This window comes from Hylobates moloch, unplaced genomic scaffold (genome assembly GCF_009828535.3).
Source record: "Hylobates moloch isolate HMO894 unplaced genomic scaffold, HMol_V3 SCAFFOLD_7, whole genome shotgun sequence".
Classification (NCBI taxonomy): Eukaryota; Metazoa; Chordata; class Mammalia; order Primates; family Hylobatidae; genus Hylobates; species Hylobates moloch.
The window spans coordinates 116249134-116268596 of NW_026652282.1; the positions used below are offsets into that span (position 1 = coordinate 116249134).

The window sequence follows — 19463 nt, forward strand, 5'->3', positions numbered from 1 at the left end:
CGGAGGGGGCGGGGCGTAGGTGGAGCGGAGGGGGCGGGGAGGAGGTGGGACCGATGGGGCGCGGAGGAGGTGGGACCGAGGGGGCGGGCAGGAGGTGGGACCGAGGGGCGGGGAGGAGGTGGGGCCGAGGGGCGGGGCTGGGTGCGTTGGGGAAAGGCGGTAGGTGCTGGATATAAACCCCGGACAGTTGTGTTTTGTGGGTTGGTTGGTTTTGGTTTTTCGTGAAACTGTGCCTGTGGTTTTCTGTAGGCCTTTCCTGTGCTTCAGCTCCCTGGGAACTGGCACTGCAGAAGGAGGCAAGGGTGTTAAAACGAGGAGGCAGTGTCAGGACAAAATCCCAGGATCTGGAACCCCAAATACTTTGCTCGCGGGAAGTGCTCAGTAAACCCTTTTAAGGTCCTGGAGAAAGATTTGCGCAAAAAGAGGTGTAGCGCGGGGGGAGTGTTTTGTCATGAAAAGAACCAGCTTACATTAAGGAGGAAATGAAAGAGGAAATTTTAAAATGCTAATAAGGCAGTCTTCTTGCCTTGTCTCTATCTCTGATCCAGGTAAAATGTATACTCCTCTGCCCATTTTTCTTTGTCTTCATCTCCTAAAATGTGGACATTTAATAGTGAGCTTCTCCCCTTGACCTCATCACTCTGCTGTCCCCTGGGGAGCTCACCCATTCATTCCCACCGCTTCAGCCAGCAAAGGTATTACAGTGATTCCAAATCGACATCTCTATCACAAATATCTCTTCTTAGCTCCAGAGCTGCATTTCTGACTACCTGCTAGGCATTTATTTCCTGTGGCACTTCAAAAGTAATGTGGCTAAAATGGAATTCATCCTTTTTTTCCAAATTCTGCACCAGTTCCTCCAGTGACCCCTGACTGAGTGGCAAAGCTTTGTAAACTGCATATCACAAGGTAAATGCAAAGTATGATCACCATTCTTTTCCTTTAACCCAATCAGAATTCTACGTTTTAGTTGCATCAATTTGCTTTTGCTCAAAGATGCCTCCTATCCTGACCACCCCTTTTAAATGTGCAAAATTCCTATTCCTGATCCCCTTATTCTGTTCTACTTTTTATATCACCTTCTAACATACTATATAATTTAACTATTTATTATGTTTGTTGTGTTACTGTTTACTGTCTGTCTTTCCCCACTGGAATGTAAGCTCTGAGAGAACAGAGATTTCTCTCTACCTAAAACTTTGACTGTCATGTGGTAAGCATTCAATAAATGCTTGTTGAATGACAAATGAATTCTGGAAAAGAATTGGGAGAGTATCCCTATTTGAAAGGATCTCTACAGAGAGTCCTTCCAATCTTTTGAATTGGGCTCAAAAATCCCTATGGACTTGCATGTACTCTCACATTTTGACAATCTTTTGATTGTAAACATTTTCTGATATGCTTGAGCTTCCTCAAAGCTGGAGAAAACAAGTAAGACATCTCATTAGCTGGGCATAGTAGCACATGCTTGTAGTCCTAGCTACTTGGGAAGCTAAAGAAGGAGGATTGCTTGATCCCAGGAGTTTAAGGCTACAGTGAGCAATGATTATGCCACTGCACTACAGGCTGAGTGACAGAGCGAGACCCTTTCTCTAACCAAAAAAAAAAAAAAAAGTAGAAGAAGAAGACATCTAAAATTAATCATATTTCCTCAACTTTACTTATATAATTTTTGTCCTGGATCTCATTTTCCAAACCTTTAGTCATGGTCACTATTCTTTTCTGGGCCCTTTCCAATTTCTTCACCTCTAAGCCAAAATTTTACACAATACTTGATCGATGTCAAGTGCAGTATAATGCATTCCTTACAAATGTAGTTCTATTTATAAACTTCACAATCAGGAAGAACCAGGAGATAATCTCTTTGTAGTTGACAGGAAAGTGCTTCCTTCTCCGCCCCTGGGAGGTAATAAGATAGAAAAGATAGTTGACCAAAAAAATCTTACAACTTTGTTTTATCTAAGATAATGGTCAAATTGAAATTAGCCTTTTCAGATCCCCTATAAAATTACCTCTTCTTCGAGACCAGTCTGGCCAACGTGGTGAAACCCCATCTCTACTAAAAATACAAAAAATTAGCCGGGCGTGGTGGTGGGCCCCTGTAATTCCAGCTACTCAGGAGGCTGAGGCAGGAGAATCGCTTGAACCCAGGAGGCGGAGGTTGCAGTGAGCCAAGATCACACCATTGCACTCCAGCCTGGGCAACAAGAGTGAAACTCCATCTCAAAAAAAAAAAAAAGAAAAGAAAAGAAAAAAAGAAAAAAACCCTTTTAATATCAATTTATCTGAAGCAGAAAATTATTAAGAGTTTTCTTATAGGACCTGAGATCTGGTTCTTTTCCTTTAAAAAGATGAGGTTATAGGAAAAAAGAAATTCAATAATGAATCTGGTATTTGTATAAACCACCAATGCATTATCCTAGTCTTCAGGGAGATCACCCATGTCCAGATATGAGTTTCATTTTCTCTATTGCCCTCTTAAGATGCATTTCTCACTCTCCTCTTTTTTACCTCTTTACCCATATACTGAGTGCAAGAGAAACTAGCCTCGTTTCACATGTTCTAGTAATACATGGTTAAATTATGTTCAGGGAGTGAGATTTTAATTGTCTTTTCTGTAGATTCCAACCTGAAGGGAAGCCAAGGTATTCATAGTCACAGTTACCAAGGACTGTGTCATTCAAATAAGTACCTTGGGTTCACTCATACATGGTTCTTTAATTTGCAGTTAATCCCAAAGGTGCGAGGTACAGCTAGTGGCAGCACTGTTTCATTAGCTCTTAGAACAAAAGTCAAACCTCATGAGAAAGTGCGTTTAAATTCCTAAGTGACCCAGAAGTGCTGTTTGTTTTTCCAAAGAAAGAGCCATTTTCCATATGCACCTTGGATAAATGATGTGGATGTTATTAAAGATGGGGATAATGGTCTCTAAAGCGTTTCCTACTGAGATGTTATTTGTGAAGACTCATCGCGTTTCCCAGGCTAGTTCACTGAATAGAGAAAGCACTGCTATTCCAGACTCATCTTCAAGCTAATTGACTTTATTACATGCCACCCAGCTCCACGAGTATCTTCACACACTACTTATCCACGTCTCCATTTTCCATGCAGATTCTCCCTCGATCTGGCACACTGTCCTTTCCCACCTGATTCAAAATTCCACTTTCCTTAGGAATATGCTCCTGACTATTATAGATATTTATGAGATATGTATCTATTGTAGGCACAAAACCTTTCTTCCAGCTGTTTATATTTCGTACAACCTCTCTGGGTAACACATTCTAGAAGTTTACTACCTGCTGAGTAAACTAGTACTTTCAATATTGGAAATCGCATCCTGTTTACTTTTTTTTTCTTTACCAAAGTGGTATGAGCTCATTGTAAGAAATTCAAACAATAAAAAAAAGTATTTGTCTTGAAGCATTAAGTGGTACCTTGGTATTTTAAGTTTTGAATCTGAGTAAACAGTACTGTGGTTACATGATTCATATCTTTAAGATTTGTTTACTTGCTGGATGATTTACACTACAGTGGTTAAAAGCATATGCTCTGGAATAGTATTGGGTTTGAATCCTTGCTTTTCCTTTTCTACCTCTGAGAGATTGGAGAAGTTACTTAACTTCACTGCGCCTCAGTTTTCTCATCTGTGGAGTGAGGATAATAATAGTGTTTACCTGCCTAGGTTGTTATCAGGATTGAGTGAGATCATACATATAAAGTGATCAGAACAGTCTTACACATAGTAAACACTAAGTAAATGTCAGCCATTGTTGTTGTTGCTATTGACTCTTCTAGCTATTTTTCCAAGCTAAAAAGGTTCTTTACCTTTTTAGTCTTTCCTAAAACATCAGTTGCTTCTCTCCTTTGACTATTTTAATTGCTCTTCTCTGGACCATTTCCAGATCTACTAATATCTCTCTTAGGGTTTCATTACCACATCTGCACAAAGTATCCTAGGTTACTTGTGTGAGGTTAATATGATTATTCATTTCAAATAGTCTTCCTAGCTGGGCACGGTGGCTCACGCTTGTAATCCTAGCACTTTGGGAGGCTGAGGCGGGCAGATCACTTGAGGTCAGGAGTTCAAGACCAGCCTAGCCAACATGGTGAAACCCCATCTCTACTAAAAATACAAAAATTAGCCAGGTGTGGTGGCGCATGCCAGTAATCCCAGCTACTCAGGAGGCTGAGGCAAGAGAATCACTTGAACCTGGGAGGCAGAGGTTGCAGTGAGCCAAGATCGCACCACTGTACTCCAGCCTGGGCAACAGAGCGAGACTCCATCTCAAAAAAAAAAAAAAAAAATCAAATAGCCTCCCTAATGACACTGCAAATCTTATTTGCTTTTTGAGCACATTGGGTTGGTCTGTTCAGAAAATAAAGTGAAACTGATCCAATAGTCCCATAGACTGTTCTTTTTGATAAATGTAGAAACTGACCCTTCTAGTCTTAAAGCTTGAAACTTATATTTGTTTGATCTGAGTTCCTTCATCAGGAAAGGACCTTCAGGCCTCTCAAAAAAAAGCATCAAAGAACTGAAATTCACCAGACCACCACACCAGATACCACCACACCAGATTCCAGACCCCTCATTCATCATGATTGCTTCCTTGCCCCTCCCTACTTCTTGTTTTTTTATACATTATTGCATTTCTTCCCTGCTTTGTAAACCCCTAGTTTTAGTCGGTCAGGGAGATGGATTTGAGACTGAGCTACCATCTTCTCGGCTGCAGCACCCAATTAAAGCTTTCTTCCTTGGCAGTACTTATTGTCTCAGTGATTGGTTTTCTGTGCAGCGAGCAGCAGGGCCTAGACGGGACCTCTGGTATTTCAGTAACAAAACTGAAAACCTCAACATCCTTATCCTGGGTACTAGCTGTGACCTATTCTTTGTTCCACATGAATATAGGCATTTTCTATACTACTGCCTTAAGTCCAAGTCTCTTTACACCTTCCCTTCTTTGGCGCTCCCACAGCATCAATATTATGCATATAGCTCAAAAATCCATCACCGGTCCAGTCTTTACTCCTGAACTGCAGAGCCAAGTTCCTAAGTGCCTATGTTGACATCTGTTCTTGGATATCCTACCAGTCCCTTAAATCCAACCTGTCCATTGTTGAGCTCTACTTTCTGACTCCCACATTAATGCTACTGACAGCCCTCTGTTTTTCAGTTATCCAGGTTCAAACCTTTGGAGTCATCTCTCAGTTCTTCTTCCTCAGGCACTCCCCACTCACCCACCCAATCAATTTCAAGACAGGTTAATCCTACCTCTGCACTGGCTCTTTGCACCCAACTTTCCATATGCATTCCTACTGCACCTGCTAAGTTAAGGCCTCACTACTTTTCAGCAAGATGACCTTTCTAACCTCCTAACTGGCCTCCCTAGTACTTATCTTTCCACATTTCTTTTCTTTTCTTTTCTTTTTTCTTGAAATGGAGTCTTGCTCTGTTGCTCAGGCTGGAGTGCAGTGGCACAATCTCAGCTCACTGCAGCCTCCACCTCCCAGGTCCAAGCGATTCTCCCACCTCAGCCTCCCGAGTAGCTGGAATTACAGGCACACACCACCACGCCCAGCTAATTTTTGTATTTTTAGTAGATATAGGGTTTCACCATGTTGCCCAGGCTGGTCTTGAACTCCTAACCTCAAGTGATCTGCCCACCTCAGCCTCCCAAAATGCTGGGATTACAGGCGTGAGCCACTGCACTCGGCCTCCACATTTCATTCACCCCATTTTCTGTTGCCAAATTAATATTGGGGAGGTTTTTGACCAGGAAAATGAACGAGTTAAAATTTTCTGTGGCATAGAGAACTTCCACAATATAACTTCAACCTAGTTTTTCAGCCTGTCCCCCAATACATGATTTTTTTTTTTTTTTAAGATGGAGTCTCGGCCGGGAGCAGTGGCTCACGCTTGTAATCCCAGCACTTTGGGAGGCCAAGGCGGGCGGATCACGAGGTCAGGAGATCGAGGCCACGGTGAAACCCCGTCTCTACTAAAAATACAAAAAAATTAGCCGGGCATGGTGGCGGGCGCCTGTAGTCCCAGCTACTCGGAGAGGCTGAGGCAGGAGAATGGCGTGAACCCGGGAGGCCGAGGCTGCAGTGCAGTGGTGCAATCTCGGCTCACTGCAACCTCGGCTTCCCCAGTTCAAGCGATTCTCCTGCCTCAGCTTCCTACCAATACATGAATTATTTAATTCAGTGTTTATCAGGCACCTCCAATGAATCAATGACTGTGTTGACTAAACTTATCTATGCTGTTCAATCATCTAATATTACACTGAGTAAAGCTCTCTTTTCAGTTTATGCTTGAATTGAATCTCTCTACCTGGAGAAATTTGATGTTATCTGCAGATATGAAGATTTCCTTGACAATTAAATTTAAGAGATATTTATTTATTATTTTTAGAGTCGGGGTCTCACTCTGTTGTCTAGGCTGGAGTGCAGTGGCATGATCATAGGTCACTGTAACCTCGAACTAATGGGCTCAAGCAATCCTCCCACCTCAGCCTCCCAAGTAGGTGGGACCACAGGTGCACACCACCATACCTGGCTAATTTTTTAAATTTTTGTAGAGGTGAGTTCTCACTGTGTTGCCCAGGCTGGTCACAAACTCCTGGCCTTAAGCAATGCTCCTGCCTCAGCCTCCTAAAGTGCTAGGATTATAGGTGTGAGCCACCATGCTTGGCCTAAGAGACATTTATTGATGCACAGATATGTTTTATTAAGTTCCTGTTTTGGTTAGGCCTTATGCTAGCTGCTGTCAGTAAGGAAATAAATGCCTAGCTCCTGCCCTCAAGATGCTCATGACCTGTTGAATGACAAACTTGTCAATCAAACATGACAGTACATCATGAGAGCTACTAGGATAGAGATCTTCCCAGGGGGCCATAGAGCCCTTTCTAAAGAGGGGCCCTGTATTAGTCTGTTCTCACACTGCTATAACGAACTGCCTGAAGACTGGGTAATCTATGAAGAAAAGAGGTTTAATTGACTCACAGTTCTGCAGGCTGTGCAGGAAGCATGACTTGGGGAGGGGGATCTCAGGAAACTTGCGATCATGGTGGAAGGCAAAGAGGAAGCAAGGAGTGTCTTCTTATGGCAGCAGGAAACAAAAAGTGAGGGGGGAACCGCCACACACTTTTAAACCCTCAGATATCCTGAGAAAGCACTTACTATCACAAGAACAGCATGGGGGAAACTGTCCCCATGATCCAATCACCTCCCACCAGGTCCCTACCCCAATGCGTGGGGATGACAGTTCGACATGAGATTTGGATGGGGAGTCAGAGCCAAACCATATCAGGCTCCTAACTCAGCCTGAGGGCATCCTGGAAAATTTGGTGATCTTTAATCTGAGTTTCGTCAGACAAGTAGAAGTTAATTAGGTGAGGAAAAAGTTGAGGACTATCCAAGCAGAAGGAACGCATGGAAAGGGACATAGATGGCAGGAAACCACATGAAGCATTCAAGGAACTAGAAGGAGTTCAGAATGGCTGAAGCAAAATATATTTGGGAAATATGGACAGGATATAAGGGTGAAGAGGCAGTCTAGAGGCAGGGTGTGTGGAGCATTGGGTGACAGGCTAAGGAGCCAGAGCCAAAAGCAAGACGGGGGGCATTAGAGGATTTGTGTTCCAGAAACACCCCTCTTATAAAAGTGTAGAGGAATGATTGGCAGAGACTAAAGAAGAGGTCAGCATATCTTTCTGGCAAAAGGCCAGATAGTATATATGTAGACTTTGCAGTCCACAGTCTCTTTTGCAACTGCTCAACTCTGCCCTTGTAGTGCTAAAGCAGCCATAGACAGTAAGTAAAGAATGGGCATGGCCATGTCCAATAAACCGTTATTGATGGACACAGAAATTTGAATTTCATATCACTTTCACATGTTGCAAAATATTCTTTAATTCTTTTTTTCTCAGCCCTTAAAACATGTGAAAAACATTCTTAGTTTCAAGACATACAAAAACAGATAGCAGGCTGGATTTGGCCCTCAGACTGTAGTCTGATTTTTGATAATCCCTGGACTATCCCTGCACTCCCTGGATGGGAGTGCGGAGAATGCAGACAATTCCTTTGAGAAGCTTATCTCTGAAAAGGAAAGGAGAGATAGTGCAGTAGCTGGAGGGGTGTGGATGAAAAGGTGTTTCTCAGAGGAGACCTGAAAATGTTCATGGAGAGCAGAAAGAGATGATAGAGAAGGAGCCACTGAAGATGGTGGAGGTGGAGGGAGGGGGTTGGGGGGGTGCGGTGATTGTTGGAGTAGATCCTGGAAGAAGAGGAAAGGAAGTGATGACATGCAGAGTACAGTTTGGTCAATTCACTTTTTTTTTTTTTTGAGACAAAGTCTCACTCTGTCACCTAGTCTGGCCCAATCTCAGCTCACTGCAACCTCCATCTCCTGGGCTCAAGCCCTCTTCCTTCCTCAGCCTCCTCAGTAGCTGGCGCTACAGGCACGCGCCACCATGCCCGGCTAATTTCTGTGATTTTTGTAGAGACAGGGTTTCGTTATGTTGCCCAGGCTGGTCCCGAACTCCTGGGCTCAAGTGATTCGCCCACCTTGGCCTCCCAAAGTGCTGAGATTATAGGCGTAAGCCACCATGCCTGGCCAATTAGCTTCTTAAGGGAGAAGGAAACACTTGTTCCACTGTGGCTGGGGGGAGAAAGAAAGGATGGGCACTGATGGGATATTTAAGTAGATAGCAGGGTAGGATTTTCCCAGAATGCCTTGACTTTCTCAGTGACAAAAGAAGCAAGGCTGGATTCCCGGTGAGTTGTCTATATGAGCAGTGAAGTCACTCAGGATGATGTCAGGCCTGGGGAGTGGGGTGGGAGGAGAGAGGAAGCCTGTGAACCAGATGCCCTAGTACTCAGCAAATGTGTAGGAGTGACCAGGAAGTCAATAAGTGAGGACCATGGGGGAGGAGAAGGTGTTAGAGTTTCAATGGAGGGTGGAGGGGTAATGAGTTTGAAACAATGTGAAACAATGGGAAGTGAGCACAGTGCCAACTCCTTCAGGCCACCTGATGCAGGGTGTGAGTTGTGTATACGTATGTATATGTGTGTAGGACAGTGGGGCTGTGACCAAATGAACATAAATAACCTCCACTTGCAACAGCGTCAGAGCATGTGATATCCTGGGAGAGACGTGGGTTCTGGTAATGAGAGGAAATGGAGGGGCCATCCATGCAGTGACTGAGAGGGTTGAGTAGTATGTTTACAAGGAAGAACGTTCCAGGGAGCACACTGACAAAGATGGAAAGGGAGGGAAGTAGCAAGAGGAGAAACCTGGGTGTAGGCGTCAGAAGTATGGAGCAGTGCTGGTTGGAGAGAGAAGTACATTCTCGGGGGTGCAGAAGCCTCAGGGGGATTGGCTGCCTGGTAGAAGTTATTACCATTTCAAGATTCCTCCTAGAACTCGAGTACAAAGAGATTGCTGAGGGGCATACTAAGTTGCTAGGGCCACATAAACAGAGGTGGAGTCTTGTGCTTGAAGACGTTTGCTGACTCTGGTCAGGGAAGCAATCTGTGGCTTCAGTTTTTTTTTTTTTTTTTTCAAGTTCCAAACACTCAGTGAAAAGTGGGTTTGTGCTGTGACAAAACAGCCTTGGAATGAGCAGTTAGGCATGAAGAAGCAGGTAAGCTCATTTACTAGGTCTTTTGGGGAGAGGATGATGGGGAGACTGGGAAGGATCCTCACCTAGGTTTCTTGCTTCCACAAAGCCCAGCCCTGTGTGAACAGGACAGTGTGGTTCGAGTGGAGTCAGGGTATAGGGGAACAGGCAGCCATGAGGTTTCTTGGGAAGACACAGACCCAAGTACTAATGGCAGAGAATGGGCACACAGTCACTGGCTCTGATTTGGGACAGTTCCTGACCTGACGGGGACAGAAAGTGGAATTGGACATCGTTTGAGTGTTTTTTTTGTTTAGCTCATCATCCTGAGAGCTTAGAGAGCTGGTTAGTGAGGGTGAATACACACAGGGGCAGCTTGGAGTTGCCTGAGTATTACTTGTTTTAGCAAGGAGGTTATATGGCCATGAGATGGAAAGAACCATTTGAGAATCATGAGTTCCAGGCAGAATGATAGGAATTGAACTGATAGTAGTACCACTGATGGTATGAAGAATTTGAGAAGGAATTTGTACTTGTAGGGGGAACCTATTTCAAATGAGCTCATTTCAAAATATGTTTAGTTTTGAGGGTGGTAGGAGCCTCAACAGGGTATGCTCAGAATCCAACAGGTAGAGGCCTGAAGTTAGGGCAGCAGGCCAGGGCTTGAAACTTGTAGATCATTCATGTTGAAATCAAAGTCTTGAGAAAACAAAGAGCCCACACAAACTAAGGAGAGATCGGAGAAATATGGAAAAAATAGGAAGTCACTGTTCTCAAAAGACAAAGCTCCAGTATGGAGGTGAGAACTGTGAAAATTCTGGTGAGAGAGGTTGGACGGGCTGAGAACAGAAAAAAAAAATACTGTCCTGAGGAATACTAAAGAGGAGAGATGAGAGATAGGGGTCAAGGGTGACTTCGGAGCTGGGGACATTTGCTTTAAAACAGCAGTAAAAAGGAGCAAGAGGAGAAGGAGAAATCCACCACACCACCCAAGGTTTTTTCTTTGGGAGGGAAGTGTTTACGAGCATTGGGAAATCTAAGCACAAACCGATCCAATCTTTGCTGTAAGGTTGATGAGTTTCTGTGTATAGATTCCTAACGTGAGAGATGACTTATATCAGATGTTTACATGTAAAGAAAACCGACTACACAGACACACACATAATCCATACCTTTGAGTCGATTGTTTTATGAACTGCTACAGTGCTCTGTGTGTGTGTGGTGCTTTTTTTTTTTTTTTTTCCGATGAGGACAATACAAGGAGAATCCGATTTAAATTTAAATTACAGAGATGGAGATTGAGGCTCCTCCCAAGGGGACAACTTATCCTGTTAAGAGACACTGGGGGACGATATTGAGATGGGTTATGAAAGATCGATTCCCCTGAGAGCTCTGAGAATAGGATCAAAGTAGAAAGCGCAGTCTGCTTCTGCTTGATTACACTGAGCCGATGTTTCTTTAGCCGAAGGCAGTGGGCTAGTTTAGACGGCCTTTCATTCCCGGCAGCACCTGTCGGTGCGTGTGACCTGGGACAGAGGGGCAAAGGAACCGGGCAGAGCGAGCTTGGGATGTCGCGGCCCCTTTAAGAGCGGCGGCGGCGGCGCGCGCTCCGACGCCTACCCCCAGGGCCCCGCCCCTTTCCCGTGAGCCCTCGGGGAGTGGTCCGACCGCGGGCGGCCGCCGGTGAGGTAGGGGCGGGAGGCGGGGGGAGACATGGCTCGGCGCGGCTGGCGGCGGGCACCCCTCCGCCGTGGCGTCGGCAGCAGTCCCCGAGCCCGCAGGCTCATGCGGCCCCTTTGGTTGCTCCTCGCAGTGGGCGTCTTTGACTGGGCAGGGGCTTCGGACGGCGGCGGAGAGGCTAGAGCCATGGACGAGGAGATCGTGTCCGAGAAGCAAGCCGAGGAGAGCCACCGGCAGGACAGCGCCAACCTCCTCATCTTCATCCTGCTGCTCACCCTCACTATCCTCACGATCTGGCTCTTCAAGCACCGCCGGGCCCGCTTCCTGCACGAAACCGGCCTGGCTATGATTTATGGCAAGTGCCTCAACCCTTGTCAGCCCCTTGGCGCTGCCCTTTTCTCTGCCCGCCGGCTGCTTCGCCTCCTCTGCTGGCCCTGCTCGGCCTACGTTCGGCTCCCCTTCTAATTCCTTCCATTTTCTGCCTCGCCTTCCCCCTACCTTGCGTTTCTCTGCCTCACCCCCTTTCCTCTTCTGCCTCGCGCCCCATTTTATCTGCCTCTCCACACCTTTTTCGTTTCCGACCCCACCCCCTTTTTCCTCCGCACCCCCACCCTCCCAACTCTTTCCCTGCCCACCAAGCTCGGGACCCGGGGCTGAGGATGGAAAACGAGTGGGCGCGGTGTCTGGAATTGGGCTGGGGGCTGGGGGAGGGGAGACACCATTGCGATCCGTTTCTCTGGGGTGTCAGTTTGTTTAAGGTTCATTGAAACTGCAGTAGTATCTCTACTGCCCAGAATCTGGCGTTCTTTTGGAGCCAGAGTCGACCTTTACTCAACACCTATCTCCTGCTACGCCCTGTCCTTTCGAGGTTGCAAAGGAAAATCTTATTCTTGTGGAGTCCGGAAAAAAAAACCCGAACGTGAAATAGGCTACAGAAGGCTTAGGGCATTTTTAATGACGTCCCATTTATTGTACTATGCCTCTAATATCTGATATGGATTCATATGGTTGACCCTTCCAATTCAGGCATACAAAAGTGAGGACGAGGAAGAGTTAAGGTCCTTCCAGAAGTGTAGTGTACTATACGATGATCTGGACAGTTCAGACAAACAGTAATTACAAACACCACGCATATGCAGTATGGGTGACTTGCTGTTGGCATGAGGTTATTGACCGATTGTAGAATAAATGGCTTCGGTTCTTGTGTCTCAGTCTGCTTTCTGAGGTTTATTATTATTATTATTTTTTTTTTTTGGTGACAAGGTGATAAGGGTAAATCAAAGTGTGGGCTCAGAGGCATTTTGAGCTGTGCTGGGGCCTCAAGAGGAGAAAAGAAGATACATATTGCTGACTGTATTACTCTGACTGTGCGGGTATTGCTGAAGAGATGAGGGCGGACAAACAGTTCTTTCTGTGCAGTACATGTGTGAAGATTATCTTCATTTGGAACAGTTAAACCGTGAGCTTGTCGAGGTTTGTCTCTCAGACTTGCAGATAGGTAGATGAAGCTTTGGCACAAAAGACATTGCTCCATGCAAACCCGCGCCCCCTAGTAAATCCAGACTTCTGGAATGTGCATCTCTCAAGGGTAGCAAGGAAAGGTAGTTGTGTGCCTCAGGAAAATGCATGAACTCAGGCTTATTTTTCATTTGTAAGAGAATACAGTTCTGAGCCTGCGTGTAAAATATCTCTGCTCACTAAGATTCCTCGTTTTTAGACATATTAGATGGTTTTTATATTTCATATGTTTTGCATTTCATTTGCAGTGCACCTTAAGCCAAATTGGCCAGATAAGCTATATATTTCTATATAATTTTCTGCATAACAGTGTGTGATTTATTTACTATCCTCAACAAACATTTATTGATAAACCTTCTATGTATTATGCTCAGAAAATACAAAGAGGTATAAGATCTTTGCCTTCAAGGAACTTATAGGCAGGTCATATAAAGAAAATAATGGCATCTTAAATTTGGTTAAATGCCAAATGAGTATTATAGAGTTAAAGTAATGAACTGATCAGAGATACTTCTTTTATAGAGAGAGATAGTATGATGTGGTAATTAAAGGTACAAGGCTTTAGACCAGAGGTCAGCAATTTTTTTTTTTTTTCTGTAAAGGGCCAGGTAGTAATGATTGTTGACCTTGTGGATACGTAGATCTCTGTCTCTGTTGCATTTTTTTCTTTGATTTTTTTTCTTTTTACAAAGTTTTACAACATAAAAACTATTCTTAGCTCTTGGGCCATACAAAAACAGACCAAGGGCTGTAGTTTGCCAACCCCTGCTTTAGGATCAGACCTAGATTCCCGTCCCACTCTGCCCATAGGTATGTGTGATCTTAGACAAGTCCCTTACTCTCTTTTACCATCATCTATATGTTGGGGATGATGATAGTAGGATTACTGTGAGGAAGAAATGTTTTTAGACTAGTAACTGACCCTTAAGTAAATGCCCAAGAAATGATAGCTGTGCTATTATTATTATTATTGCTGTTACAACTGCATTTTCTCAGATTAGGCCCAGAACAACTCTTTTAATTGGTCAGTCTCATAAGTCAAGGGACAAATACAGTCTTTTTAAAAGAATCAAATAGGGGCTTTGAATTGCCCTGGAAATATTTTCTCTATGGTAGCTGATATCATTAACCTCATCTAACTCTAGGACTGAAGTAGAAAAGAAGGATTACCGATTGCATTTTGTGAGGTTTCTAAGTTAATAAAAAGTGATAGAGCACCTTAGTGTTAGTATTTTTTGAGGGAAAAACAAGGGTATCTCTTGTGGAATGTAAAGTGCAAGAGTTAGTCTGGGAGTCAGATCTGGAGTTGACTTGGCGTTCTTTAGCCTGTCCTATTTTCTCATTGTGGGCAATGGGTGCTGTGGACCAAACAGCCTCCTAACTTAACTCGCAAGTCCAGTTCGAGAATAGATGGGATTGGGTCAAAGTTTCTCTTTCTTTCTTTCTTTCTTTCTTTCTTTCTTTCTTTCTTTCTTTCTTTCCTTCCTTCCTTCCTTCCTTCCTTCCTTCCTTCCTTCTTTCTTTTTTTGTGGAGGGTCAAAGTATTTTCAATACCATGAAAATTGAAGTTTTCTTTTCCTTTTTTTATTTTTGATAGAGTGTTGCTCTGTCGCCTAGGCTGGAGTGCGGTGGGGAGGGGGGGGGTCATAGCTCACTGCAGCCTCAACCTCCTGGGCTTAAGCGATCCTCCCACCTCACCCTTCTGAGTAACTGTGACTACAGGTGTGCACCACCACACCTGGCTAATTTTTTATTTTTATTTTTCTGGTGACGCGAGTGTGGGGGGGTCTTCTCATGTTGCCCAGGCTGGTCTCAAGCTCTTGGGCTCAAGCTATCCTCTCACCTTGGCCTCCCAAAGTGCTGGGATTATAAGTGTGAGCCACCTCGCCTGGCCAGAAATTGAAGTTTTCTAGTCCTATTTACTGTCTGTCATTTTTCTTATAGCTCTCACAACATCATAGCTACCTTATTATTATTAATATATTATTTTAAAACCTTTATTTTTCAGCATGACTCTGGGATCAAAATGGGATGCCTAGACCTCTAAGATTCAGCCCACTGGTGATCTTATTCCTGTGATATTGGGTTAGCTACGTAAATCCTGGAAAATGCTATTAAAAATAAGCTTTTCCTTTATCTGAGAAGCAAGAGTAAAAACAGTTTAAATTGCCAAAGTGATCAGTTTCTAGATTGTAATATAGATCAATTGCTCCAGTTACAAACACAATTGGAAAGCACCCACATGTTTTGCTCATTGGGTTAGCTTTCTTAAGAAGCTTAAAAGTGAGTCACTGTTAGTAAAAGTTTTCGAGGTAGTTAAATTAAGTCTGAAAAGTGATCACTCACTACACTGTGCTTACAGATGGTGTAAAAAGCAAAATATGGCAGAAATATTTGTATTGCCCTAAGCTTAAGGCATCCGGAATCCGAGGTTTAACCAATGTGATTCATCAATAAATATTGATTAGATGTCTATGATGTATGGGATATGATGAGAAATACGTGTTTGAGCCACAGTATCTGCCCTCAAAGCACTTATCATCTAATGACTATGGTTCATACCTTATTTCTCATCATATCTTTCACAAAACTAATCTGTAGAAATTGTATCAGTTTTGGTCACACTTAATGCCCTAGTGATGTTCTTCCTATATTTTTGACTATCAGAGGCTTCAGGTGTGATCAGCTGAAGAATGGGCTGAAATCCATGAGGAAACCAGTCACTGCCAACTGGGAGAATCACACAATAGTAGGGCCTTGGGTGATGCTGATTTCTTTCATCACTGGGAGAGTTTTCAGCACAGGAGAGTCAGGAATGTGTAAGAGGGGTAGGATCTCTCTGTTTTGTGAAAGATATCTCTTTGTGGTTGTGTTTTTTTGTTTTTGTTTTTGTTTTGAGACGGACTCTCGCTCTGTCTCCCAGGCTGGAGTGCAGTGGCTTTATCTCGGCTCACTGCAAGCTCCGCCTCCCGGGTTCATGCCATTCTCCTGCCTCAGCCTCCCAAGTAGCTGGGATTACAGGCGCCCACCACCACGCCCACCCCCACGCCCAGCTAAATTTTTTGTAATTTTAGTAGAGACGGGGGTTTCACCGTGTTAGCCAGGATGGTCTTGATCTCCTGACCTCGTGATCCACCCGCCTCGGCCTCCCAAAGTGCTGGGATTACAGGCATGAGCCACAGCACCCAGCCGTGGTTGTGTTCTTTGTTGCCTGTTAGTGGTCATTTAAAATTTCATAATATAAATATTTTCTGTGCCTCCCTCTATGTAGGAGGCTAGAAGTTTCTGCTTTAGTCTCTTAACAAAGCGCTGTTTCTGTATCCTTTCACTGAGAATTGCTTTGACTCTCTGACTAGGATTTGGCCTTTTACAGAACCCTTGTTAACTTGATCTGTGAATTTTTTTCAAGTGAATCCCAATTTTTCAGATGCCTTATGCCATAATAAAGGGATCTTGATTTTGTTTCCAGTCTAAATAATTATTCTCCATGCTGTTGTTTTATCGACCAAGGTATGTGTTTCAAATTTGCCCAAGTGCTGAGCTCTCCTCAGGGTACCCAGTGATGCTTCAGCATAGGGTTGGGCAAACAGTAGAACCAGTGGGCACTCGGGAGGCGGAGGTTGCAGTGAGCCGAGATCACGCCACTGCACTCCAGCCTTGGCAACAGAGAACAGAGTAGGACTCCGTCTCAAAAAAAAAAAAAACAACAACCATGGTTGGGCTTGGGGACATGGAAGGAATTTATGCTGCCATTATTAGCATTTGTAGTAGCTTTTCTGTGATTTTTGCATGTAAATATAAGAGGACAGCTTTTACTGAGCCTCTTAATTAGCTCTTGTGGAATAGTAGAGAAAAGAGCTGTTTCTATCTCATACAGGCAGAACGACTGGATCTACAGGCTTTTCTCTTCTAGGTTATGTCTGTGAAGCGCAGTTGCTATCTAACAGTTTCTAATTTTGTTTTTGGAGGTGAGATATTTTTAAAAGGTGTCTTTCGTTTATTTTAAATTTGAACCTTTGTTTAAACGTTTTTAAAGTTGGTGTCATTATACTACTGTTCACGAATGAATCATTACTACTCCAAAAAATATATGTGACTATAAATTGACCAGAAGGATCCCTCCTCTCTGCTCTCTCCCTGCTTCCTGGGCAACTGCTGCCTTTTTTTTTGTTTGACGGAGTTTTTGCTCCGTTGTCCAGGCTGGAGTGCAGTGGCACGATCTCGACTCACTGCAACCTCCACCTCCTGGGTTCAAGCAATTCTCCTGCCTCAGCCTCCCAAGTAGCTGGGATTACAGGCACCCGCCACCACGCCCGGCTAATTTTTGTATTTTTAGTAGAGATGAGGTTTCACTATGTTGGCCAGGCTGGTCTCAAACTCTTGACCTCAAGTGATCCACCCGCCTCGGCCTCCCAAATTGCTAGGATTACAGGTGTGAGCCACTGCACCCAGCTGGCAACGACTGCTCTTATACCTCCTCGTTTCTGCTTCATCACTTCTCACTTGGGTCTGGTTTCCACCCCTGCTACTCCACTGAAACTGCTCTTATCAAGATCACCTATGGCCTCCTTGTTTCCAAACCCAGTGGATACTTCTAATGCCTGCCTTACTTGACTTTACTATAGCATTTGATAGTTTTTATCACTTCCTTCTCCTCAAAAATGAATTTTTTCCCTTTCTTTCTGACTTTGCCACCACTGGTTCCTTTTTTTTCTACTCCTGTGGGTTTTTCTTCTCAGACTCCTTCATCAGCTCCTTCTCCTCTAGCAGCCCCTTAATGTTGGCTATTAATAGATCAAACCCCAGATCTATATCATAGTCTTCTTCCCATTTTATTTGCTCTGCTGGCGATCTCATCTACATCTGACTTCAACCATCTTATGACTGCACAGTGTATATCTCCAGTTGAGACCCCTGGCTTTAGCTCCAGATACCACATATGCAACTATGCGTGTGTCACAAGTACATCCAACTCAATGTGTCCAAAACTGAACGTAGCCTTTTCCCCTGTAAATCTGTTCATCTTTGTATGTTCCTTACCTCATTGAATGGCCTTGTTATCCCCCTCAGTGCTCAGGCCAACTTACCCACCTGGTTACCAAGTCAATTAACGTTCCTCTTAGTCTTTCATCTCCCTTCCTCAGTCACTAAATCTTACTAAAATATAATACCTTCTAAAAATCCTTCTCCCCTCCTGTCAGTACTCTCTTAGGTTAGGACCTAAACTCTTATTGCCTGAATGCCTACAGTAGCCCTGTATCTAGCCTTTTAGACCCTCTCTAGTCTAGACCAGTCTTTCTTAAGTGGAAATCTGATATTAAGCCTCTGCCTTCTGTGACTTCATTTTACTTTTGGGATAAACTTTAAACTCCCTGCCCCAACAGATAAGATCTTTTATGATTCAACTCCTGCCAATCTTTCAAACCTCAACTCTTGTCACTTTATAAGCCAGCCGTACTGAACTACTTGATTCACTGGATGGGCTGTGTTCTCTCCATCCTTGACTGGATGTGTACTACTATTCCTCTACTTGGAATATACCCATTTCTTCTAGTTTGTTACCTGCCCAGGTGACATCTCTGGAAAGACTTCCCTAATGTCTTACTCCCCCAGGCTTGGGTAGTTGCCTCTTTTCTGTTTTTATAATACCTTGTATACATATATATATTGCATTATGATTGTTTATTCAGTCTGTTTTCACTAACTGGACCGAGTTTTCCTTGAAGGAGGGACCTTGTTTTCATCTCTGAACCCTGGAGGCCTACCTAGCATAGTACACTCATTCACATATTGAAAGAATGGCTGGCTAGTCAGAATGAAAGGCATTAGGAAGGTAAAATGCAGCTAGTAGTGGTATACTATGCATGGAGTTAAGGAAAGTTCCAGAAGTTTGGGTTTTATTTGTAGTTGAGGTATGTCCATACAATGAAATATCATTTGGTCGTAAAAGTAAATGAGGTTCTGATCCATGCTACAACATAGATAAACCTTGAAAATATTATGCTAAGTGAAAGAAGTCAGACACAAAAGGCCATATATTGTAGGAGTTCATTTATATGAAATGTTTAGAAAAGGCAGGTCCATAAAGAAAGAAAGTAGATGAGTGGTTGCCAGGGGCTGTGGATTCGGGCATGGGGGAATGGAGAGTGACTGCTAGTAGGTGTGTGGTTCTTTTTGGAGGGATGAAAATGTTCTAGAATTAGATAGTGGTGATTGATATTCAACTTTGTAAATATACTAAAGACCACTGAATTGTACAGTTTTTAAAAGGATGAACTTTTGGTGTTTAAATTAGATATCAGTAAAGCCATTACTAAACAATTATAGTCGATCAATATAGTTTTATAGGGCTGGGCATGGTGGCTCACGTCTGTAATCCCAGCAGTTTGGGAGGCCGAGGTGGATGGATTACAAGGTCAGGAGTTCGAGACCAGCCTGGCCAACATGGTGAAACCCCATCTCTACTAAAAATACAAAAATTAGCCAGGCGTGGTGGTGTGCGCCTATAATCCCAGCTACTCGGGAGGCTGAGGCAGGATAATTGATTGGACCTGGGAGGTGGAGGTTGCAGTGAGCCGAGATCATGCCACTGCACTCCAGCCTGGACAACAGAGCAAGATTCCGTCTCAGGAAAAAAAAAAA

General features: G+C 43.9%; 1 protein-coding gene across 1 annotated transcript in view; it reads left to right on the forward strand.

Annotated features, from left to right (window-relative positions):
* The first annotated feature begins 11298 nt into the window (after positions 1–11298).
* Positions 11299–19463, forward strand: part of SLC9A6 (solute carrier family 9 member A6) — a 66545-nt gene continuing 58380 nt past the window's right edge. The window contains exons 1-3 of the mRNA XM_058441359.1: positions 11299–11750; positions 12330–12415; positions 12689–12776. Coding sequence (XP_058297342.1) covers positions 11337–11750; positions 12330–12415; positions 12689–12776 — 588 coding nt within the window. The 5' untranslated portion in view covers positions 11299–11336. The remainder of the gene's footprint in view (positions 11751–12329; positions 12416–12688; positions 12777–19463) is intronic.